Consider the following 25812-nt stretch of genomic DNA (forward strand, 5'->3'; position numbering starts at 1 on the left):
TTAAACCCATTAATAGATGAAATAAGTTATCTTACTCTCGTTACAATCATGTGTTCGGAACCGGGCAATAAAGAAATGAACGCCTCGAGCACGTCTAGAAAAGTCTTATTTATTACACTGTTTATTGGTTGCCTTCGATACATGAATCATACCAATTACTTTTCTGAATCACTCGGTCCGCACACATCTTTCTCAGTCATACTCGTTTTTACCACATATCGTTTGTTTCTTTTTTTTTTTTAAATCTTTTAAACTGGAGCGAGCTTTTTTTCTTCTTAATACGCGTACACTGTACGGAAATTGAAGTAATATATAATATATATATATAATACAGCGTCGTTTAAATTACATCTCAATTATTCTTTTAATTGTATATAAAAACACTTGACAAACAAAAACGGAACAACTTAGAGTCTTTTGTGGAGCTGTGCCATGGGGGGACACGATGGGGCAAGATGACTCTATCCTTTTCTTTACATAATACATATATATCATATATGTATGTATATATACTTTATATATATAATATGGGGGGAGGGGGAGGGTGTACGAATATTCTCGATTGCAGCGTACCATCGGTAGCACACACTTCGGGACAATTCATCGTCCTCTCTCACTGACAAAAAGCACGCTTCGTAGTACACGGTACGAAGAATTCAAGACTAGGGTTATTAAAAATGTTTTTCTTTCTTTCGTTTAGGCTGCAAAGACAAGGCCATGGTGTTAGACTAAAAAAGAAATCCTTGCGAGGGTGGTGAGGGGGGACAGATTTGTTTTCACTGTTCAAAGATTTGTTTCGCGAACACCGCGCAATGAGCCAGCGTCGTTCATTCCTCCCAAGTTTGGTTCGTAGTAAAGATCTTTCTGTTTCTTTTTTTTTTTTTGTTATTGTGACGTTTACGTTTGGAAAATGTTGGTGCGTGTCGCAGCCACACAGCTCCTGGAATACAGTCTGTGTTCGTGTCGATCACGACAAATCTCTTTACAATTCGTCGTGCTCCTGGAACAAAAACAAATTCATTTAAGTCCCGATTCTTCAGGGTCGAACATTCTCTTCAAATTTACAATTATTGATTATTAAACCTGGTGCCATTCAGCGTCACTTACTTCCACGTCTGGGACGTTATTGTCCTCCTCATCTGCGTCCTCATCTTCATCCTCGTCCTTGTTATCTTCGCTCTCCTTCTCCTCTTCACTCAGTTTCTGTTCCGCCGCTTCCTGAGCCTGCCTCATCTTCGTCTCGCCGTCCTGGAAGTTCAAAAACCATGAAGTTCAACGTCCAATAATCATCTCACAGCGTCCAATTAGACCCTGATCGATCAGTAACGAGGAATTCCAGCTTTTTTATCGCTCATTCGAATCAGTAATGCTTTTCTCATCATTGATTCCTCCTAGCTGCATGAAGTAGACCGCGGATCTTTATGCAAAATAAAAACTTTCTGTTTCAACTATAAGAAATAGGACTTTAGACCTTTACTAGATTACATGGCTGTAAACAATTTAAAATAGTGTAAAAATACTGTTAAATTCTTTCGATACCTCGATGAATGTATAAAAATCCGCTGTCTCGTCATCTTAAAACTTTCATCAAACTTACAATGGTGGGCGCCCAGACTTCTTCGCCGAACTTGCGAGCGGCTTCGGGGTCGTCCGTGATCATCACGTTGTCGAAGATGGTTCCAGACCTCACCTGCCACAGGTCGAAGCCAATGGCGCAGATCTCGTCCCTCTTGTACAGGTCTGGGTCCGGGGTGTACTCGGGGTTGTCCATTTCTGGGTGGATCCATGGTCCCTTGTAGTTAGGGTTATCGATTTGCTTTGGTTTCCATGCGCCCTGTGAGCAAAACAAACGCTCCATCAGTTCGAAGATCTCGCAACGCGTCATCATGAAACACCTTATCAGGTGGGATCGAATGTGCTCCCTAACAAAACTGATCTTTCGTTATACCATTCGATAGTGCTCTCAAAGAGAACCCTCTGTAATTAAGTTTGAAGTCGGTACCCCAACCAAAAGATTAGTTACAGTACAAGTATTTCTTTTCAATTTCTGCTCAATGAACATGCCACCTAATAGCAGACTCGACTATACATTTTTTCTGGTGTACACGCACCTTGTACTCAGGATTGTTGATCATGGAAGCCTCCCATTCTCCGTCCATCTCATCGTCCCAGTCCTCTGGCTTGGTAGCCTCGGGGTCAGGGATGTGTTCTGGCTGATCCCAGTCATCAGGCTTCTGATCATCAGGGTCAGGGATGGTGGGCCTGTCGTCCCAGTCTTCGGGCTTGCTCTTCGACGGGTCCTTGATCTTCTTCGGTGGCAGGAAGTCCCAGTCTGCCTCCAGATCGCCAGACTCGACCAAAACGTTGTCGATAAGAACCTGAAGAAACGACCATCATCTAATCACGACGCTGCTAATCAACGAACTTGTATTGTTTCCAACAGCGCGATCGTACATAGGAAGTACTGTATATGTCGTTCTTTGCTTAACGAGCAGAAAATCAGATCGCAACTCTAACTAAGCAAGATAGTCTTCGCTCTTCGAGGTCTTTCAGCACGTATTCCCCACAAATAATCAATGAGAATATGTGACTCTAGGCTCGATAGATTGGTAATCTCTGTGATACCTATTCGAGGCTCTCTCACCTTGTACGTGTTATTAGGATTGACGATCAGAGTGTACAGGTGAGTGTAGATGTCGTCCTTGCAACGGATGTCCTTATTGATCAACAAGTTCTTGCCTTTGTAGCTGAAGATCACATGAACCTTCTTTCTTCCGGGACCGCAAATATCGGGTCCTGAAACGAGGCGAGTAAGTTCAAGCAACTATGTTGTGGCAACTGCGGTCATTGGACTTCAGCCAAACGTGAGATCATGCATTTCTTTTGCACCAAAGTGGATGCACAATTTTAGGAAACGTCTTTTTATGAAAGATGTTCTTAACTCCCTGTCCTACAGCATCCACGCAGACTCGTGATGAAGATTTCGAACGAAATTAATTAAACACGTATGTCATCGATATTTAATCATTAGAGAAAATAATAGTGTCTCTTAACAGGTGCCTGAACTATATATGAGAACTATATTCAGGGCATATGCAAGACGTTTACTCTCCGAGGACCATTAGCACCAATGCACCATCGGATGCGACCAGTGACTCTAGGCTCGGCTATAGTCGTTAATTGTTACTAATTCTCACCGAACATGATCTCGTAGGGAGTCTCTCCATGCATGTCCTTCGGATTCAACGAGCAGTTGAACACTTTGACGTAACCGCCACCGCAGTCAATGTTCTGTTCATGCTTAACACTGAACTGGATCACCAGAGGCTTATCCTTGTTGCTGAATGGTTCGAACTTCGTGCTGATAGCGTAAAATCTGGCATCCTCAGATGTCTGGATTCCTAATTAAAAAGCAACATGGATGACTTGAGCAATTAAGAATTTTTTGATGATACTGAGCTGTTAGGGGTGTTCTTTTACCTTTATCATTCTCCGGTTCGTTCCAGAACTTTCCATGACTCAAAACGAACTTCCCAAACTCCTTTCCTGGGTGCTCAGAGTACACCCAATTCTTTTCCCATGAATCTGAAAGAAGAATTTGTTGTTATGAGTACAAGCAATTTCCATTAGCATTCGGTAAGGTGATAAAGCACTAGATTGACTTGGAGCTTAAGATTTAACGAGGCATGTAATATTGTTGTATACTGTTTTATGAATTTTTTCTAGTTATCTTATGGGGTTCATTGAATTAGCAAACGAGTGGCTCATGTATCTCTTTGTAATAAGAATAAGATCGAAATACTTCAAATTTTGTAGAATGTTTATTATGGACATCTGTAAAAAATTCATTTATCAAGTTTATTTAGGGAACACATTTTTGTAAATTTTAGTACATCCTAGGATGTTTTGTGCAACCATTTTGGAGGGTTGGAGGTGAAAATTTCCATCCAAAAGCATTTTCATAATTTCAAAAATTGCCCTACGGGGGAAAGAATTTGAAGTAAAGTCCCAATTCAAAATAAAAATTTCGCATTCTCTCCAGTCATGAACGGAGATAAATAAAATCTAAAAATACATGGAGGAACAGAATCCCAACCCAGTCCCAAATTAACCAAAAAAAATGTACTTCCTCCAGTCGCAAGTGCGGACAAATAAAATTCAAAAATAGCCCTCGACTGAACAATGATCAAAATTAAAAATTGCTAGATAATTACTCGAGATATGGTAGCAAAAATAGCCCCGAAGTCAAGTTCCGAACGGACTCGAAAGTGTTCCGCATCCTCCATACTCGACCCGAGGGAAACTAAAATACCGTGGCGCATTGAATGAAGTATTAAAATCTGGCAATGTGAATTCGCCGGGGGTAGGAAAAAAGAATTCGCTGAACCGGTCTGAAAAATAACATCTCGTCGAATTTCGAGCCACGAGGTGCTCGGCAAGCTTTGCCCCTACAACGCGGATCAACCGATCGATCGCGCGTCATGTCGGCGTAACGAACGCCAGTGCCACGAGACATTTTTCCGTGGCCACGTCCGAAACAGTTTCGAACCCTAGGCTCCCCACGAATCCCCATTAAAACCACCTTTCGGCCCCAAAAAATCAAAACAAACCGATAAACCGCGATCCAGAAATCGGTTACCGAATCCAGAAAACGTAAACTGGACATAGCGGTAGGGCGTGTGGTTACCAAGGAGAAATATACAGCGTGTGCCTGTACATAGCGGCGTAATACAGAAACAGAGGGACCCCATGGGAAGTGCGATGGAATTGGAAATATTTCATGGAAAAATCCAGGGAAAATTATGCGTGGGTGTGGTTCGCGGAAACTGTGGGACTCGTTCAATTTTCTAGAGCCCGGTCTGTTAGGGTATGGGGAGAGACCCAATGGTGTCTCTGGAGTTTCGAGGAGGAGATTACGGGATTTTTATGGGTGTTTTACTCACCGTCGAGAAACTTCTCCTCGAAGTAGACCTCCGCGGTAGCGAGGCTGCACGCAAGCAGAAGCAGAAACGAGCAGGACTGCATTTTTAGACGCCGGGACGACGAGAGTCCGCACACGACGATGATCCTCTTTCCACGATGAACCAGCCGATAATGCCCGAGCCGTGGCCGTGGTTGGCGAGTTAGCAGGCGCCGGGGTAGACAGATGGAGGGTCCTGATTGGTGAACGAGCGAGGACCAATCAACGCCGACCACGCTTGACCAACCAGCCGCCGCGCCGTGGCAGACGCAGACATGCCGCGACGCACATAACCTCACGTCACCGATTGTCCTTATTTTATCTGTTGTCGATAGGGAAGGAGATACCTGGCAGCCACGCTGACCGGCCTTCTGATTGGCTGAACCAATTTTGCCGCGACTTTCAAATGTTTCGTCGCGGTTGCGGAAGAACGATTTATTTTGTTAGATTTGTGATTCTTGAACCATATAGAACGACCGGAGCAGTCAAAATGACTGGTTCCGAATTTTTTCTTTTACAATTACTGAAATTGTAAAAATGTTTTCATCGGAAATTTTTTAATGAACCTCTTCACTGAAGCGCATATTACAATAAAAGTTGTATGAAGTCTGAATGGGCACAGTCTTGTCACTGTTACAAAGCGATATAAGTCAGTCGCATTTATTGCTCGGTCGTTCTAGTGTTAAGGATGATAGAACTGTAATTAACACTAGGTTTACGGAGCACTAAAAATGACTGTTTTACATTACTTTATAAAAATAACAAGAATGTATCGATCAAAGTTTGTAGCCATTTTTTTAATAATATATTCCCAAAAAAATCAATTTGTTAAATAATTGATCATGGATGCATTTTTACAATCTCAATATTCGCAATTTAAAAATTTTAGAATCCGTCATTTTGACTTTGGTTTTCAATGCTTTGCCCCTTTAGGAGAGGAGAGAATAGAATAGAATGTTCCAATAGAACGAAGTACTTAAAAAGTTTCTTAAAAAATTCTCTCCTCACTGTAAGGGCTAAGAATAAAATGTATGAATAGAAGTCCAAGAACTAGCTTTAGAAATTGACCAAAATTAATCCCAGAATGAGATAAAGAAATCTCATAGTATTCCAAACACAGGGAATATAATTGTAGGCTTTCCATATTTTGAGGACAATAAAAGCAACGTTAAATCATGAGTTACAATTTTTATAATTGTACAGTCGATGTCGTAACCATTCATTTTTCCATATCCTCCGATTCAGTGGTCTGTCAGGTCGCATACGTCCTTCCACAGACACTTGTGTAATCGCACGACGCACTAATCACTCGATAAGAGCGTCAGTTAGTACACAATACCGCAGAAAATGAAATATAACACCTCCCGTTACATACATCGACAATATCACACAGGCAGTCAATCATTCGGTCTTCAACATCGACTCGCTTCAGCCTTTCCGAAATTCTACTGACTTCTCATGATGCAAACATGGCAAACAAACTGGGTTCATCAGACACGGTTTGCCTGCTAGAGCGAGCAGTCGAAGACATTTTTCTGTTCAATAAATTGGTAAAATGTCCCAAAGTGTGGACTCTGGAGCCAACAATGAGCTTGCATATTACTGGAACATGTTCAAAGGAGCCTAAACAGCGGATTGGCTTTCGAATCGCATTGTGTACGAACTGTTCCCGTGGCAACGGCTTCTCGAACAAGTCCGTTCCGGTCGGGACTGAATGAAAATCCACAAGTGAAGCCAGTGAAGCTGTCGATCCAGGTGTCGTAGCTGCTTCCGAGATTGACAGAAAGGCAAGATGATGCGCTCGAGGACGGCTGCCGCGCTGATGCGGCTCAAGGAGATGGACAGGAAGTACAACATTAAGCGTAACGAGGCCACAAGGGCCCAGAGCATCGTCAGCACTGACACGTCCCTTGAAGTCACGCCTAGGGAGCCTCTTGCTGAATCTAGGAAATCACCTGATGCACTCGCGATCGTTAACACCCCCGACATCGGTGACACTGATGATGGTCCGGGGTCCAAGGTACATGGGGACTGGGTTTGCACTTGCTGTTGCTAACGTTTGTCACGTGTTTGTAAAATATGATAGATTTAGGGACCAAGGCAATTAGTTGGTCATTAAGGGTCCAAGTTCTTAGGTTCATTTTCGTGTTGAAGCGGTAGCCATTTATTGGGTAGTTGGCTATTAGAGGTAGATGTAGATAGTAAGGTAGACAGTCATGTTGCGATGTCTTTATGACAATTTTTTCAATGACCTTGACACGCCTCGAAGGTCGATGGTCTGAACAACTTCCGAATTCGGTCTTCCAGGTGTCTTTGAAACCCAGCTCCACTTCAAACGATGTCCTAAGTGCGAAAAGTAGCCCTGGGAAGAAATCTCCAAGGGAAACCGCGGAGGACCTAGTTCCAGAGGACGAGCCACTAGTGCCCCTAAGAGAAGAGACTCCTCCAATCGTCAAGGAGTCCCTCAGAAGACCCTCAGACCTAACACCCTCCCTAAAAAGCATCATCTCTGAATCCAAGATCAAGAAGAGCATAGATGAATCCTCGGTAGCAACGATCCTGTCCAAGCCATCAGGGGTTTCTGAAATCATTTCAGAGGTGGATAGATCGGTGCAGGAGACCTCGACAGGGAAGAGCGATGGGAAAGTAGCTGATGACGAAGAAAGGGTGACTCAGGCCAGTGTTAGGTCGTTGAAGGAAGATGTTGAAGAAGATACAATTGAGGAAGCGATTAGGATAAGTGGAGAGAGCAGTGAAGTAGCTTCTGAACATCATGCATCGGAGAAGAATGACGACGTGTCGAATGGTTCATTCAAAGAGGAGCAGAAGGTCGAATACGAGAGCGACACCTTTGAGCAGGCTTCCTCTTCGACGGGTTCTTCAAGTTTCGTGGATGATGAGTCGAAGGAAGCGCTTAGGGATGAGTCGGTTAGGTCTGGAGTGAAGCAGGTCATGATCACTGTCCACATGCAGCCTGCGAGCGCCAAGAAGACTCCGGTCGACGAAAGGTGCGTTGCGATTCCGAATTGGGCCGTCAGATGGCGATGTCTGGGTCTGTTCTAACTTGGACGTTGCTTCTTCAGTTTCTGGAGGGTCTGAACTGACCCGGGCATCGCGTAAATCTTTCCCATATAATTTTCCTTGCACCAGGAATTATTAAAACTCCTAGTTCTCAATAATTCTCTATTAGATTTTATTCCTCCCGGTGATACCTGATGAGTTAGGGCTAGATGATGAAACTCACGTTTAAGAAATGCTCCCTTTCCAGCCCTGAAGAGATTCCATCAAAGGAGAAGAAGATCATAGAGCTGGTCCCTCCGAAAATAGTGCAGAGCACCAGCGAATGCGAGATTGGACTTGATGAGGAGCTGTCGAATTACGTGAGGACGACGGAGAACGTGGAAGAGCTAATACCCATCAGCCTCCTCAAGATGTCGAAGCAAACAACTCCCAGGAAGCATCCTCGAAGAGGCAGGAAGCTGAGGAAGAACGAAAACACTGAGAAGAGTGGTGAATCCCCTGAAGCGTCTGATCAGGAGAGATCAACTAGACACAGCGAGAGAAGCTTCTCTTCAGCTATTATGTAAGACTTGAAGGTAAACCTTCGATCTTGCAGTAATTACATCAGAAATTATTTCAGAGAGACCTCCAACCAAGAGAAGCAGAAGGAAAATCTTGAAGAGGAATCTTCGAAGAACGAAGATGCTGAACGCGAAGAACAGGAAGCTGAAGAACACGCTGAGGACGGGGACACAGGCAGTACATCGAGTGAGAAATTACTGAGAGAGACGCCGAAGACCTCAGACGTCACTTGGACCCTGAGGAACCTGAACAGAGACGCCATAGACGCCATTGCTAGGAGACACAGGTTCCCCAAGGACACCAAGAAGTATGGGACCGTAGTGAAGCTACCTTCAGCCAAGTGTGAGGCCCCTGACAGCAGGACAAGCTCCCTGGACAACGTCAGTACACTTTTATACTAATTAGCCTGGTCTCGGAAGCCGAATATGTCATGCTGAATTTTTCTCACAGCTCAAGATCTCCAGCCCTGATCAGAAGAAGAGAAAAGGCACCTCGAAGAGGTCCTCGAAGGCACCCAAAGCCAGGAAGACGTCGAACCGTATGAAGCTGGAGGAAAAACAGTTACGGTTCGATTGCAGGCACGCGCGCAAATTGCGGAAGCAGGCTGCCGTCTTCAGACAGCAACAGGAACGCGAGGATATCAGGAATTATTTGCTGGAACTGGAGCACACCAGAGTTGAATACGGAATAGGGGATCCTGCTGGGACTTCTAAACTTGGCGGCTTCAAGCCTCTCGAGTTCCCGAAGATCGCCGCCTTCGAGAAACCGGGTATTTTTTAACTCCTCCAGTTTCGTGTAAAAAAATCTGACGACGTTCTCTACCTGCGCTTGTTTCGAAGGATGATACTCCTACTTTGACACCCCTCGATCGCTTATTTTTAGAACGGCTTTGTTCAGCGATAACAACAACAATGTGCAAATGGTAGCTCTTTGGAAATTTTGCAAATTCATTCGACACTGCAGGGTTTAAACATTTTTTCGTCAAATTTCTTTCAGTGTGAACTTAGAGGAGAGTCTCCCCTTTACAATGACCCCTCAAAAATTGATCTACCATTTTTTAGGGTCCTTCCTAGAGTTCAATGTCCTCATTTTGTAACTTTGTGCAGATCCAACCAGCGAGAACTTGAAGTCTAACAACGAGATGGCTGGTCTCCAAGAGAGGATATCTTCGATAAGACAATGGATGAAGGACCAGTATATACTTTACCGGGACTATAGTAGTCTAGCGAAGACCGTGAACGCTAAATACGTGCCTGCTAATCTTGAGGATGCCAAGAGAGTACGTATATTGTTTGTCAACACTGTCCCAGTTGTTCAGCGATACGCCGGAGCAAAAGTGGCACTATCAACCGGTAGAAAGTGTGAACTTGTGCTTAGCAACGCGAAGACAATGACACTTCGCATACGACAACAAATTGTTCTCCGTCGGAAGACGAAGTTTTTCGTCGCTCGAAAGTTCTTAATGAGTTTACCCTCTTTCGTTACAGACGATTCGCCAGCTGCAGAAGGCGACAATTAAGTCGAGGTGATCAGATGCTTGCCAGCACGGCTCTCGACGTAGAAAAATCAACATTGTTCCTGTGTAACGAAGTGAACGGTGTTGCTCCCATTGTGTGCTTGCTGAACATGATCCTCTCCGAGCGTTCGATTTGCTATCTCTACCTTTGTATCGTAACAATTTTGTGAATTATGAAAATCACAGAAGTTGTTCGCTGTGAACGATTTTCTGGTGTTTAAGAGTGTCTGTACGTTGTCCGTGAATAAAAACAATCATTTCTACAGGGTGTCCCAATTGTTTTCTCCAAATTCTATCATAACTCTGGAAGACTACAAAAAAATCGTAGATCAATATTTGAGATTTTTTTTCAACTCGGCACGATCGTTTACATATTGTAAACGATCATTGCTTCGCATCTTTGTTGATATCTCGGAGCACTTTTGTTAAAGAAAAAAAATGGTGGAGGGACGTGAAAGTAGGGAAATCACCCTTCAAAATAAGCACAGTTAAAATGTACGATTTTTCAGCCATTTGTTTTCTTGAGAAAAATTACAAGCCCTAGGGAAGGATGCTGTAGACCGCAAGACCCCTTAAGGTCACAGGTAGGTCGCGTGGGTTTAAAAAGTCAGAGTTGAGCCGATCCGTATTTACAGGGAATATGAAATGTCTGTCGGCGTTGGCTGGCGAATCGATATTTAATATTATCCCCGAAAAAAGGGGCAGATAGAGAGACCGGTACCCGTTGCAGCGTGTGCACGCGTGCGTGTTGCACGCGCGCACGTGCAGGAGACGCTCGAATGAGCGACGCCGATCGCCGGCGCGTTCTTTCATTGACGTGCTGTTGCTCGTCCTGTTCCCCAGTTCTCGGCGAACCTCTGCACGATCGCGTTCGAATCAACTGTGCTCTGTGAACCCTCGGTTCAACGTCGTTTTGGTCGGTGCGAAATTGCCACACGTTTCCCCCGAAGTTCATCAGTGCTTCACCAACGACGTTCATTCAAAAATCTTAAAGGGATTGGCCCGGTTGGGGTCAAACAACTCCGGTGAGTCTCGCGAAATTTATTCTTCCACAAAACTGAGGATTCTTACTGACCCCTGTCACATTATTATTGGCTAGACATTAACTAGACAGCTAGCATCACTTTTCTGGACCACACCATTTTTGCTCCTCGTTCCTACAACGTATTCATAGGCTCCACAATGTCTTCGTAATTTTTCTTGTAGGACATCTTTGAATTTTTGAAAGGCGCACAATTTTTCTAGTCATCTCTGTACGGTTAGACATTTACTCAATTCAATCTTCACTTGGAAAAGCTGCTAGAAACTTCACCAGACAGTCCCGACTTTAATGTCAGCCTCCAGGAACGGTCGCGTCTCCTATTTTACGCCGAGTCCAGTTAGCTTCAGGTGGAAATAGTGTGTCAGCTCCTGAGTTGGCGCTGAAATAAATTTTGCAAACTCAGTGGTACGTTTCAGTCGAGGTTAGTATGGTCAGAAACAAAATATTTTCGATTCAGCAGGCAATAAAAGTATTAGAAAGCTTACCACAATAAAACAAAGAAGTTTAGAATGAAATGGGTATCGGAGGAGAGAATCGAGTTCCACGCGGATCGGACAATAGTTAATTGTTAACCGAGAGTTGATATTCGAATAGATGACATCAGAGAGTCGGGGCAGCCGGTTTACGATCCCTCGACGATTAAATATACATGCACCTTGTCACACCTGGAACGCAGAGAGCCGCATATACTGTGTCAAGGTTCATCGGATCAATTGAAATTGTGCAACCTTAGATCCGTCGCCGTCGACGCCAGCCAATTAATTAATCCATCGGAGTTCGAATTAAAGTTCAACAGCCGGCGACGGTGTTTCGACGGGGAAGGACCGTCATTTTTCAGATAACAATGCAATCCTACACCGCCGTTTAAACCGTACTGGGCGGACTAATTAGAAGATCGAGTGTCGCGCTGTGTGTCGTGAAAATGAGAGCATGCAATCCGACACCGAACGCTTAACAATCTCCGCTAAACAAATATCTACATGGGAACTGGGAGGAGCGAGGATCAAGTCGTTGTACCCTTTCATTCCCAACACAATAATCGTACCAATTAATTCAAATACTGAGCGCTGAGTCGATGTTGATTCATTTCAAAATGTTTCACCCTCATTATTTGAGAAATACAGTTTCTAAACTAAATTTTTTAAACACATTTAGATGTCGATAATCGTGATGGGAAATATACTGTTGTATTCGGGAGGGTTTACAGAATCGATCCAGGTCAGAATAATTCCAGTAGATTTTGCCGTTACGATGGAAAAAATTCTCAAAGTTGAAGAATTTGAGAAGCTAAAATCCAGTTCGCAGACCGTCCCGAAATGTTCTCCAAGCCAGTATGGTTCGTCGGATGACCTTGAATCCACAAGACGATGCTCACTAAATAAAGTCTAAGGAGACGGATTCTCACGAATTTCTCCCGTCGATCGCTTTTATTTCGAGGCAGGAAAAAAGAGCGCGAGAGTGTGGCGGTCTCCTTAGAAATTCGAACGGCGAAAGTAATCGAGACCATTCGCGGGAGAGACCTTATCCTTGGGGGGGAGTGGGGATCGAGGTTGAGACGACTATGACGTCGACGACGATCCGTCAGACCGAGGTCGTCACTGGAAAATGCCGTCCAAGTTCTCCAAACCAGGACGTTTCAACATTTACAGAACCATTGTACAAAGTCTGTCATCCCGACCACAATTCTGGACTTCACAATTTTTCTCGTAGGTTCTACAATTTTTCTTAGCAAGGTCCTATTGTCTGCAGGCCTTAAACTCTTCTTGTAGGACAATGAACAATCTTTTCCACGGTCACAAAAATTATTCAAGGGCCTTGCGAATTTTTTTAAGGTTCTGCAATTTCTTGGTGGTCCTCTTTTGCCTTTGAGGAGCCTAAAGTTTTTTCCTCCGGTTTTGTGGGTGTTTCACTGGGCCACAAGTTTTTAAAATGAAGAGTGGGCATTCAGCCATGGGGCGCCATCGCGCAAGAAACGGTTCTAATATGTCTCCGGCGACCCTAATCGCGACAGTCGATGACGTCGGCCGTGTGAAACGGCACAGGAGTCCCAGGGGCCCATATGCGGGGGGTTGGACGTGTTTCCTCGTAGAGGGCTGAGGCCAGACAAAGCAAGAAACTTCCTCGTGCATCGCGGAATCCACCGGGACGGTAATTAATAAAGGGAATGAGAGATTGTGGGATGCCCGAGCCGCTAATCCCCGCGGTTTTCAGATTAATGAGACTCGGTCTATGGGTCTTTGTTTCGCTCCGAGGATGCCACAGCCGTGGTTCTGCTCGGCCTGCGGTACGTTGAACCTGAAAGTGTTTGAAGGAAGATTAGAAACCAAGTCCAAACGATTCTTCGCCTAAACGTTAAACGTTACCACCGAAGTCAATCTAATTTTTCGAATTTCAATTGTATCAACTGACTTCCTGGTTTAGGGAAGTTGTATCTTCACAATGACAATGGAATTAATTGATTGTAGTATGTGATAAGGTGGATGACACACATCCAGTGCCACGGTGCCTCGTGTGAACCAGCAGATACACAGATGGCACCCTGTTCTCGAGCCACCAGGATCAACCGAGCGTGAACTCTGACCTGGAAGAGCACGCGCACTTTGCTGGTTTCAAACCGACTCATTGTTCCGGGCTAATTTTCCTCCGGGAAGCATAAAATCAGGGACCAGACCGTTTAACCGACTGTGCAGGCCTTTATCTTCGCGTTGCTTCTTCTGGAAAACCTGTTTTTGCAGTTAGGTACTCCCTAGATTCCTGGGAGGATAAATGTTGACCTGTGAAGACAATTGTGCGATTAATCCCCCGTTCAAAATTCCCTAGGCACAATAGCTGAATGGTTAAGTTAGTCTAGCAATGCAAACAAATTCCTAGGGTGCCTTGACCTCTAATTTTTCCCTAGGGACCTGGGAAAATAGATACAAGCCTACGACGACTGTGACGTTTTACTTTAAAAAATTACTGAATTAATCTAGGAAGCTCTCACGCTCGAAATAAATGCCTAGGGCTCCTAACATTCACCTAAGGACTTAGGTAAAACAGATGCGGGTCCTAAACGACTATAATTGACTACTTGATCGTATTGAAAAAATAATTTACTTGATCTAGAAAGCTCCAAGCCTAGAAATAAATGTCGACGACACCGCCTGACCCAATTATTGACAGTTCACTTGTCATCACCTAACAAATATGGTATCCACGTGCGCATCATTCTCAAAGGACCATTTTATCTCCGGACGTGTACCTGACTGCCCAACGACTCATCGACCTTTAAGTAATGCGTGCTACCGGTCAGACCTTTTCCGACGAAGGTCACGGTTAATTCGAGGATCAGGTTCATATCCAGCACGATTATCACGGTGCCAGCTTTAGCCGGCCGCGATCGATCGTCCCGTTATCATGGTCCCGGTGACATTAAGCGTATCCGACTGTTTACTGACCGGCCGGCGCGTCCACTTGCCATTAAGAACTTCCGATCGATCGCCTGTGAACTTCAGTCCACGACCCTCCGACGGCTATATTTACCATGGGCTGATTACTATCGGTGGCTGGAGCCGCGTTCTGGATCATCGGGAACAGTGAATGAATGAGTCGGGACGTGGGCGCATTCATACTCCTCTGGGACGTGCTGTAAACTTATCAATTCCACAAATTTATAAGTACAGTATTTTACATACATTTCAGACATATGATTGTTGTCGGAAAAAATAGCTTACGTCGTTTGAGTCCCTTCAACACGATCTACAGTTGTAGTCCGTTGCAGTATCTTTTTATATTTATTGAAAGTTTTGCACGACCGTAGTCCCAGGTCGTGTATAATGAGCGAGCGAGGCGACGACATTAATTAGTCGAAGACATCCAGAGGAGAAATCGTCGGGAGTTCCGTGCAACCGAGTCATTGCAGCACCGCGGAATCAATTCCTCGCTCGTTGAGCAATCGATGATTTACAACGTGGAAGAACAATCGCTCGATCAATTGCAAGAAATCAGACGGGGAAAAAAAAACACGGAGAAAATGTAATTTTCCCTTTTTACAAAGTCTGTTCAAGGAGGCAGATCATCCTTACTTTGATCACCTTCACTTTTTCTTCCGGAAGACACTGCACACTGTTCTTCCAACGAATTCTCGACATAGCACTGTCATTCTCCGCAGTATTCCTGAAAGTCATCTGAACCTCAATGCTTTTTCACACAAATTTATTAAATTATTCATTTAGTTTTCCTCCGAGCAAAAAAATAGTAAAACTTCCTGAAATTTAATATTTAAAATATAATTTGCTGATGATGGTACAGAAATACGGAAAACATTAATGGAGAATTCCTTTATAAAATTCAAAAAGCAAAGTGCATCCCCCTTCCTCTGGTTTTTCATATGCACAAACGGTGTTTAAGGTCGGAATGAGTGCACTGGCCCGCTCCAGTGGGGCAATTAAGAGTACCGGGCGGTGATTACATAAAATTAATAATGGAAAAAGTAATTCGGCCCCCCTAACGGGCCTATAAATGGATCAGCGAGTCGAGAACAACGGCGAGAAGCGTGCAATTATGGCGCGAAGTGAGAATGTATGTACACACAGCCGGAGATAGCCGGCTATCCAGGAGGCAGCCAGTGGAACAAAGAGAAACTACCGGACACATAGGATATCTTGGGCAACAGAGGATTTCGTAATACACCGCTGCGCTGCAAACTGTATCACGTGAGAGGAGGTTTGATCAGGGCCGGCTTATGCAATAATGTTGTTAGGCACCGGTGTGCCTAGGGCCTGGAAGCACCGTGATGCGTCCCTGGGCTCTGTTGTATTTTCGATTCCAGTTGAATGGACTTTCCAAATGTGCCACGGTGGGCTGGAAGGCCATACGAAACCATCGGATGATGATGACTGCCCACGATGTCACGGGGAGTCCGATGTAAATTGTTGAAAATTAGGGAACCTTTGAGAATTTATTTTAAACAATCTGTTGGACTAAAATTTTTGAAATTGTAGGGATGCTTTAGTGCACTGTCGAAGTATCTATACAAATTTTTTTAGCTGAATAGAAACGTAAATAATGTTGCTGTGGTGGCTTTTGTTGAATTCCAATTTTTGGTCAGAAACTTTCAACCCTGAACTGCCGAAAATCAACGAATCTTCACTAATTTATTAGAAGCAGTGTACTGGAACAATCTCTTTGAAATTATGGAGCCATTTTACAGTAATAATGAGTTAACTGTACAAATTTTTCTGGCCATAAAAATCCATAGGTAAAGTTGCTGTACCGACCTATGTCCGGCTATGAAGAATTAATGATAGAAAGACAAGAAAGGCACTTGGTGTGAGTTTGGAGATTTATGCTCGAAATTTCGTAGCGAGGAGGAAGATTTAATTTTGTAGAGAGAATGAGGAGCCTAGAGAATGGATGGGCGACGCACAAGGGTTAAACGATTTCCCTATGGCACTGAGGAAGAGCCACAGCCGTCGAGACGCCGGCCACGAAAATAGTTCTGCGGCTGGAGGAAACATAAAGGAAGCTTTGGACGGAAGAAAGAGCGGCATGAAACCGAGACGGATAAAACAAGCAGAAAATCGAATCGTTTTGTATGGGGACCGACTCTCTCTCTCGCCCGCTCCTCCTTTTGCACTTCAGACCTTCTAAAAATACACCGTCTGGGGGAAACTGTAGCCTTGGGACCTCTGAAGGGAACCAAGGATTCCATTTGTGGATTCATCAATTCCACAATATTTTCTTTACACGCACAGTACAAGCGTCACGAAAATACCCCGTACGAATCAGGTGTGCCATTCTGCAGAATATGCGAGTCCTCTTCCAAGCGAGGGAAGGTTCAGCTAAAAATTGGGGTCACAAGATAGCAGCGTGCGCATCAACAAAGCTGCGCTTATTATCCTTTGTGGGAGAATGATGTGGGCAGCAGTTAAGGTGAAGTCACACGGCGCCGAGGTTCCACGGAGCAAGGTAATCCAGTTGGAGAGGCTGACGCTGGGCGAAGGATCAGCGAATGACTCTGATCATCAGGAAAGATGGGGACCCTAGAAGACAATGACTCAGGTCAGGAAACATTCTTGTTCGCAGAGCGAGTGAGAAGAAATAATAAAGAGAATGGTTGCCCGGAAGTGTGTGGCTTCGACAGCAAAAATTGGTGTCGTCAGTTTTTACACTGTTGCATCGAACCGATGATAGTCAGCAGATGTTTTGGCGGGCAGTTTTTGTCGATGCTTGATACTCGATGCTAGGCCGTTCACCCTCGCTGCACATTAATTCCGGGTGATGACATTACGCGCACCCTCCCTGCCCCTCGAAAACAGGCTGACTCATCGCCGATGACTTTCTGACAGTTTCTCGCCTGCCACGATGATCGTGAGTCAGAGGTCGCTGTCGAATCTGCCCTCGGGAACCGCGGGCACTCACACTCCTTTTAACTGGGAGAAGCTGATCCTTAGCTTGCGTGCAAGCTTGCAGAAATATTCTATAGCCCTTCGAACCCTTCCGAATCGTCGCTGCAATCTGGAAAAACATTCTAATTTTAATTTTATGTAGAATTTAATTTCAATTTTGAATAGAATATTGTATAATAATTCTGATTGATACCTTCATCAGAGGACCGACTGCTGATCGTTTGAAAAGGGGTTGGAATAATTGAGGATGCGCAGGGTAGTCGGATGAATGGTTCCGCTTCTCGTGAAATATTGAAAATTCTGGTTTTGTGTGGAGTGAAAAGCCTGGAAGAAAGTTTCCTCCAGCTGCAGGGCTCCCAATAATAGCAACTTCCTCGCCAAAGTGCGAAGAAAGGTTTCACCCACAAGCCTTAAATCCAATCATAAATCGCCCTGCAGCTTTTCGTGCCTTCCCCCGTCTGTTGTTCATGGGGGAAAGGGTTGGCGAGACGAAGGGGATACCCCGGCCCTCGGGAAAGAGTAGGAACAAGGAAGTATAAATAGATTAGGAGAGGAAGAAATTCGGATAGGGAACGCAGAACGATGGTGGGGGAAAGGAAATGGAAGCTCCAAACGTAAATACATCAAGACAAGGGATCAAACAGGGAAAAAGGAAGAACTTAACTGTGCAATGACTGATACGAAAATACCTGTTCAAAATTTAGTACACTTATTCTTCTACAGGCTTCTATATTTCTTTTTTAATTAACTCCAAAAATTTTCTCACGAGCTCTGAACGTTTAAGCTCCAAGTTTTTTCCCGAGGTTACAGAATTTATTCTGTAGGTTTCAAAGATTATATCTGATGGATTTTAAAAAGAGAGAACGAAGGGTTAAGGGAGAGGGGAAAAATTGTATGGGGGAAGATGTAAGCCAATCAGAGAACGACCGTCACGGTGGTCGATGACTCCCAGACACAAAAGACCACACTGACAAGTAACAATCGATAAAAGTCTCGAGCAAAAGCAATCTTATGTCCGAAGAGAGGTCGAACTGTCGAAAACAAAGGATCGATAGCCAAGGGGCCATGAATCACAAAACCTTGCGTGTTGCCTGACAAGGTTTTACACGAACTTTTCGGACAAAACACGGTCGTTTCGACTGCGTGGGCGCCAGAAACAGGTATGGAAAAAAGTGAAGGCTAAGCTCGCGGTGAAAAGCAGTTCTTCGGTTGTCGAACGCTTGCGCAACCCTTTCGATTCGACAGCGGTTCTCCCGAAGAACGATCTTCTTCTTGTAAACAATTCTTCAAAGACCAACTCCAAACAAGAAGAAGCTGAAATTGCTATCTACGAAAAAGGACCAGTGTTCCGTGTATTCCAACACATCTTTCTTCACACTTTGCCTTGCCCAAAACATTAACCTGTAACAATGAGAATAAAAAAAAGGTTACACAGGCACTTAAAGAGATCCAGCATGCAGCATGCGAGTAAAAGTAGGATTGCAGAGGGATAAACCACTCGCCAGTCAGCGTTCCCGTGTCAAAGTGACAATTACAGGTTGCGCTCCTGTTTTTCTTTTAAGTTCGCCAGGCCGGCAATCTTTCAATTAATTTTTTCATCAGCTTAAGAGATCTATAACGCGATCGGTCAGGCCTATTATTTCCCATAGTCGTTCCTCCTGCTGCCAGGAGCGACACGGAGACAGGCCAACGGGAATCCGGGCGAGCAAAGACCGCTTTTACACGCCGCAGGTTGCATAACGGTTTCATCCAGCATCCACCGTACAGTATCCAATGTCTGCCCGTTCAGAAAAACTCGGCGAATTCGTTGCCAGACGCTTGGACACGCGCGAACGCTTGACCCCTTCCATATCTGATCCAATACCGGCGCCCTAAAAAATCGAACAATAGCCTGACACCTAAATACGGACCACTTTTTCGTCGTACCTCGGCAAAAACTTTTATAGAACTTTTTTGCTACTCTGTTCTTCACTTTTCAGTGAAGAGGTCTTGCGACTGGCAAGAGTAGAGCCGACAGTATTTAAGATTGCTGGCAGTTTTGGTTCCCAAGGGACAGCAACTTCTTAAAAACCATTGTCTACTTTGTTGAGCTGTTCTGGTGTCCGAGGCGGATTTGTATGAATTTTTTCGGAGAAACTATTGAACCTTTCGCATTGGGATTTTGTACACATGTTTAATGGTATTTGAAGTACATGTATGATTTTTTTCAAGTAGAAATAATGAAAATTGCATCGCCAGAGGACTAATTTGAATATTCCTTCAGTAGAAAATGCGGTTCCCTAGATAGACCAGTCAAACCAAGTGGAACCGTGTCCGAGCCGGACCAATCCGCATTTTTCCATCCACCAATCCGGTGCTTCCGGTTCTGCAGTCACAAAAACCGCCCGTGAGCCGATACGCCGTCGGTGTCTGGCTCGCTTTCTGAATTCGATGCTGTAACCAGGTCTGGAAGAAAGGCACTTGATCTCACGAATTCGAACCGGCTATGTGCCGTGTTATAATGATTCTTGCCGACAATGCTCATGCCGGCTTGCCTCTGTACTGGCAGCAATCATTTGACAACCGTGGTTAGCTAAATGAACGTTCACTTTGTGGCTGAAATCCTGCCATTCCGGTTACCACTGAGACGGGGCCTTGTGTCATTAGGAAACTGCATTGCTAATGAACGACAAATCTATTAATTTTTTGGCGTCTGAGGACTTTGCTCTCTTATCCAAAATCCGCGGCAATTTTATAACAAGCTGCTATCGCTTAGGTCTACAATTTTCACTACCGGTACTACTCAAATACTCCCAATTGACTTCATGGTTATATTTAATCAGAACTGTCTCTTCTGGGCCGTTAAGAATTGTCTAAAAATTATTTACTGCCTCGTGTAACATCCAATTTTATGTATAGAGTGATAAATAATATTTGGGGAATTTTTTCCTGGAGGAAGAACAGTTGTTCAAGGTTTTTTCGTGGCCCGGTTCAATGAACTTCAACTGTTCAAAGTTCTACGGAGAACCGACTATTAAATATCTACTCCGGTTGGATGATTCAAAGCGTTGACGATTCCCTCGGAGAAGGATGCAAATGATTATATTGCGAAATCCACCGCACCGTGATTCAACCTGTTTTCGATGTTGCGCAACCGATGCATCTCTCTCGCCGGTTATTACCGGTGCATATGATGTTAGGCGCAGAGTGTTACACCGATCAATTCATCACGGATCCAGGATCCAACCACGTGGAACGTCCCGACAGTTCGTTAACGTGAGAAACGAGGGAGAAACAGCACCACGGATTCCTCGATTGTGTCGTTCCTTCTGGTTCACCAGCCTCCACCGCGTTTCCTAACATTCACATAACGGAACAATTAATTCGGATCGCTTGCTCGAGTCATGCAAATTAGTTACTGGCTACTAACAATGTTGCAAATCAACCTGGAACGTTTGCTGCTCGTGGTCTCAGTGACAGAGCATTTTCTGTGATTATTTGGCTTGTGTCAGTCAGAGGAATGCTTGCACAAACCTCTTCCAGAAAACAATTTTTTTCCACCTTTCAAATTTGAGTTACATCTTCGGAAAAAATATCCGATATACAGTTGACACGTAGCTATCTTTTCCATTTTGTTTCATTCAAATATCTTCGGTGGTACCTGAGAAAGAAGATGGCAAAATTGAGTGAGGCTTTTCATGTTACTACATTTTTCACTAAACAATTGTCACTCGACAAATTTCTGAGGGGCTTTTAAATTAACCTAGGCCACTCTAATTTTTCAGACTGATCTCTCAGTGTCAGAAGTGGGTTTCTACATTTTTGGGGATTTTTGAGAACGTTAGGAACAGGTGGTTGATTTTACGGATGCAAGAGTTGGAGTTCGGTGAATGGATCTCAATCCAGACGGGCAGGATCGTTAAGATCGATTCCCAGAAGCGAGATCTCGTTCTTAGTGGATGGTCGAACATTGTCCGATAAAGGAGACTTCTCTCGGTCTCTGCTCACAGTTGTTTCTCGGGCCGAGGAGTCTGAGACCTGTTGTCAGGTTTGTCGGGAGAGGCGGTCTCTCTGTCCAAGGTCCGATTCAGTCGACCGCAAACGACTTCCTTCACCAGAGGCTTCTTCCTCCTTCTCGCCAGGACTCGGATCGACGACCAAGAAGATCCGTTCACTTTCCACGGGAACCAGTCGTTTCCAACGCTGAAAACACCTTTGGACTTCCTGCAGGCAAATTAGGTGTCCTGCGAAATCACAGTCCCCTTTATCCTCTACAATCCGATTCAATCCTCTTCAATTAATTTGAGACTGCAGTACAACACTAGCCTGAAAATTATATAATAATATTAATAACCTTGTAACTGTTATTATTTATTGCAAAATAAAAATTGTCTGCAGTAGTCTTCAAAGTACATAAAATAGGGAGAGGAATTCAATTACCGTTGGGGTACCAATTACTGTTCCTACATTATACTTATTTTTAAAGCTACTTATTTTATTTTTAAATGAATTCTTTAAAAATAAGTCTAATTAATGTAGGCAGAGTAATTGGCAGTAATTGAATCTCTTATCCTGTAGCTATTTAATATAATAGCATTACCTATGGAAGTCAAAGTGAGTCTAGGGGAAGTAAATACAATTATTTTGAAGAGCTCGAAGGTACGATCAAGGTTTATTATTTTTATTGAGATTACAGGCTTGATAGAGGAACCGTGAAATAAAATGCTCAGGTACTTTGCTCGGGACAACAGTTTGCCAGTGGAGGTCAAGCGAGACTGGCTGGCGCGGCACGATTCAAAAAACGGGTTCCAAACAGTCCGGCACGGAAGGGACGACCGAGCCAAAGTAAACATAAAGAACGGAATGACTCGACGATACTCGTCATTCCTCCAGCCGAGTTAACGATCCACCGTCATTTTTAAGCGTCTACGAGAAATCACTCTTTAATAAACATCTGCGGCCACTTCCAATAATCATCAAACTTAATTAACTTCTAGAAGGAAGCGTACGTTCGTTTTCTGAAAGTATGCCTGTCTATACTAACGCCTAGAAACCAACGCTGCACGTTCAAATGCGAAAACATCACAAAGAAAAGTTCGTGTAATAAAGGGTCCACAAATGGGCCTGTAACTTTTGCCAAAAAAATCCTATCGAGCTCAAATTTTTTACTCGAGTACTCCGTACCATCACAGACGAACAGTAAAAAAATAAAAATTTTCTACCGATCCGATCCACTGTAAAAAAATGCCGAAAAATGTCAAATTGTGTCCTTGTACTTCGCGAGCAAAAATCAGAGGATAAGTGGTCCCTTATTTTTCTAAACTAGTGGATGTACCAAAATTGTTTATCATTCGTTTGCAGTGGAGAAAATGGTGATAAAAATTGTCAGACAAAGCGTGTCGCAGCCGAGGGAGCCGACAATCGAGGACCGATGCTCTATTGTGACTCCAGCACCGAAGCGAGACACATCAGGGCGCAAAGTTTGGACTCAATGGAGGCTCCAGTCTGAAAACTTCGCTCGCCTCCGGGGTCACAAAGAGAATAACTCGGCCGGGCACGTGAGACAATGCCTCCTCCGCCTAGGCTGCATGTTGCGAGGCGGCTTATGTACACGCTACACCGAGCAGAAACTTCAGTCCACGTTACATAAGAGAAAAGCCAGCCCGTCGCCTCCGCTTTGCCTCTCTTGTCCATCAAAGTTGAATCACCTTATACGCGTCTAGACGGATTCGATTAATCCCCATCTTTTTCAACCTCTGACCCCGCCATTCTTTTTTCATCGATGCACTTACGAACCATTTGTCCGTTCGCTCCTCGTACTCCTCAGTGTTGTCAGGTTTATTTCTTCGATTTTGCAAAGAGTAAAAAATATGCAAAAATTCTCAGACGTAGCGGACACGATGATTCTGATCAGGGAATATTTTCACAATTTTTACTCCAATATTCAATCTGTAATAAATCAGTAATCAGTAACGATTCTTGAGAATTAAACATATTCCTCGATTTTGCAAGATCTAAATACCTGAAGACAAAATATCCTCTTGAGAATTTTTTCTTGCGATTGTATAAGCAAAATAGTTCCACCCCCTAGCACTTTTGTCGCTTGTGACACCTTCATCCTAAATACGAAAAGCCGTCTTATATCGAAGGAGAACTGTAGTAAAATATCGGTGTGGGACCGAGGGTCAATCGCAGACCTAAAATACCATACTGCCTTCAATTCTGATGAACGTGAACATCCCAGGATCCTCTCGGATGACGTGAAACGTCCAGAGGTTCCCCATGAGAGAGTATCCACCTTCAGCAATCTGAAAATAATAACTCAGGTCAGTAGAGGTAAAAGAAGATCTCCCAATGGACAAGATAGCTTCCAACCAACCTGGACGAAGCGATCAGATCACGATGAAGAGTCTCGGACGCGATTGCACGTGAAATTACAGAGTAGAGACACCACTAGCCATCCGCAGAGACCCCGTTAGCATTTATTGGTTTGCAGGTTTTCAGTCGTGGGTGGCAGCTTTCTATGAACGTTGTAACACGCTTGTAACGTTGCACATCGGACGGTTATCTAACGGGTAAAAAGAAACGCGTGGACATCGAACACCGAAAAATAATCCAGCACTCGGTCATCGATCGCAATTAGAGCCGACAGACTCTTGACGCGGCCCCTGGCAAAAACGTAATCGATAAACGCCGTGACCGACTGGTTTCGTTCGACTTCCGGGGTTTGTGTGTCCAGCAGACCTGTTGCGAAATAATTAGCACCACAATACCCGCGGACAACTATTTCGCAACGCCCGGCCCGGGGAACCTGATCGCTCGCGATTGTCTCGCGGCCTGCTATTTTAATTCGCTTTTTGGCACCGGACAGGGAAGAAAAAGGGGAGACAAAATTTTCTTGGGAATTTTGCAACCTTCTCGGCTTCCCGGACGTCCTTTTTGCTGGGACTGTTTAGCAAAATGTCGACACATTGGCGGAACAAGTTGGAATATATTTTTAATTGCACAGGGACTCCAGGAGCTGTTGCGAAACTAGATTTCTGACTTCTGGAAAATTCGGAATTGTTATAACTCGGTTTAAAAAAACGATAGAACGATGAGCCCAGGCTTATTTTAAAGCCTGAAGTCTCTGGTTTGACAGTGTCTTTTCGTTTTTCTCTACAAAATTTTTGCGCGATACGGCAGACAGGAAACTGAACGAACGTTAAGGCACGTTTTATGTCAAGAGTGACTCGAATTCAGACGTGTGTAGAAACATGGAAAAATTTTCTACGAGAATGAGACCACCGCGGATTTGAAGAGCAGAGCTTCCCCTTTACAATGACTTTCTAAAATCCGCTGTACGATTTTTTTTCGCGTTTCCACGAAGGTTCGAACGGAACCTGTCCTGGGAACTGGAAGGCTCGAGGGATTTGCAGAGGATGGAAAAATGCAAAATAATTTTAGAAAACCGTACTAATTAGGAATCTCGAAAAGCGATAGATGGTATCGGGAAGGTGCCTGCGTGTCGCCTCTCGAAGTATTTCGCGACGACTTCCTGCTGATCGCGATCTCGCTTCGGCGAATAGAAAGATTGAAAAACCGGCGGCGGCGGCGGCGTTTCGAATGAAATTTGTTCTCTGACGTAACCCCCCTTTCGTTAAAACGATCGAAGATAACAATGAATCATAGTCCAGGACCATCGGTGTGAAGCATTTTGTTGTTTTTCGAACTTTCCATCGTGCCACACATTTAATATCTAAGTGGAATATCGGAGGATTTAACGAGGCTCGGCGCAGTTGTTGCAAAATCGAAAGCAGTTCGATTTTACAAGGAAACAGCACGCGATCCACCACTGTCATCGACGGCGCTTTCTCGAGCGATCATTGTGTACACTTCGAGGCGTATGAATACGCCGCGCCGAGGATAATTGGTAACAGTGAACCCGGAGAGCTATAACAATTACAGCTACCAGTAAAAGTGGATTATTTATGATACACGAAAGCGACGGACCCGAGCAGCCGCCAACAGGAGAAACTCGAGAGGCTCGTACGATATTTTCTAACGCCGTGGATTGAACCGCGTCCTCGATTTCAGGGGAGAACAATGCTGCGAATTGCTGCCAGTATGTTTAGGAGACCCACGCCGACGATGATTCACGACGATCGTTCGCGCCGGAATTATACTATCTGTAATTACATTGTAATTAGATACAATAAACTCGACACTCATAAAATCCCCGAATAACCCATTGTCCTCCGAGACGAAATATACGGTGGACCCAAAATTCAGTCTCGCACAAGGGTCTGGGGAACTTTCCTGCTTCAGACAGCGTTGGGCAAAATGAATTTTAATTCCTCATTAT

The 25812-nt window shown here is 44.2% G+C and overlaps 3 protein-coding genes across 3 annotated transcripts in view; 2 read left to right on the forward strand and 1 right to left on the reverse strand.

Annotated features, from left to right (window-relative positions):
• Positions 1-89: 89 nt before the first annotated feature.
• On the reverse strand, positions 90-5115 carry Calr (calreticulin). The gene is made up of 8 exons (XM_076796982.1): positions 4944-5115; positions 3481-3585; positions 3198-3401; positions 2645-2796; positions 2112-2378; positions 1598-1834; positions 1108-1248; positions 90-1000 (listed from the first exon to the last, which is right to left on the reverse strand). The coding sequence occupies exons 1-8, from the start codon at positions 5023-5025 to the stop codon at positions 983-985; spliced, it is 1206 nt and encodes a 401-aa protein (XP_076653097.1). The 5' UTR covers positions 5026-5115; the 3' UTR covers positions 90-982.
• Positions 5116-6155: 1040 nt separating this feature from the next.
• On the forward strand, positions 6156-10321 carry LOC143359201 (uncharacterized). Its single transcript, XM_076796971.1, has 7 exons — positions 6156-6980; positions 7268-7968; positions 8229-8543; positions 8601-8922; positions 8993-9311; positions 9649-9821; positions 10030-10321. The coding sequence occupies exons 1-7, from the start codon at positions 6753-6755 to the stop codon at positions 10069-10071; spliced, it is 2100 nt and encodes a 699-aa protein (XP_076653086.1). The 5' UTR covers positions 6156-6752; the 3' UTR covers positions 10072-10321.
• A 446-nt stretch (positions 10322-10767) lies between these two features.
• The window catches only part of LOC143359215 (uncharacterized), a 28803-nt gene continuing 13758 nt past the window's right edge, over positions 10768-25812 (forward strand). The window contains exon 1 of the mRNA XM_076796993.1: positions 10768-11083. The gene's annotated coding sequence lies outside the window, so the exon portion shown is untranslated. The remainder of the gene's footprint in view (positions 11084-25812) is intronic.

Source organism: Halictus rubicundus, chromosome 11 (genome assembly GCF_050948215.1).
Source record: "Halictus rubicundus isolate RS-2024b chromosome 11, iyHalRubi1_principal, whole genome shotgun sequence".
In the NCBI taxonomy this organism is placed as follows: domain Eukaryota; kingdom Metazoa; phylum Arthropoda; class Insecta; order Hymenoptera; family Halictidae; genus Halictus; species Halictus rubicundus.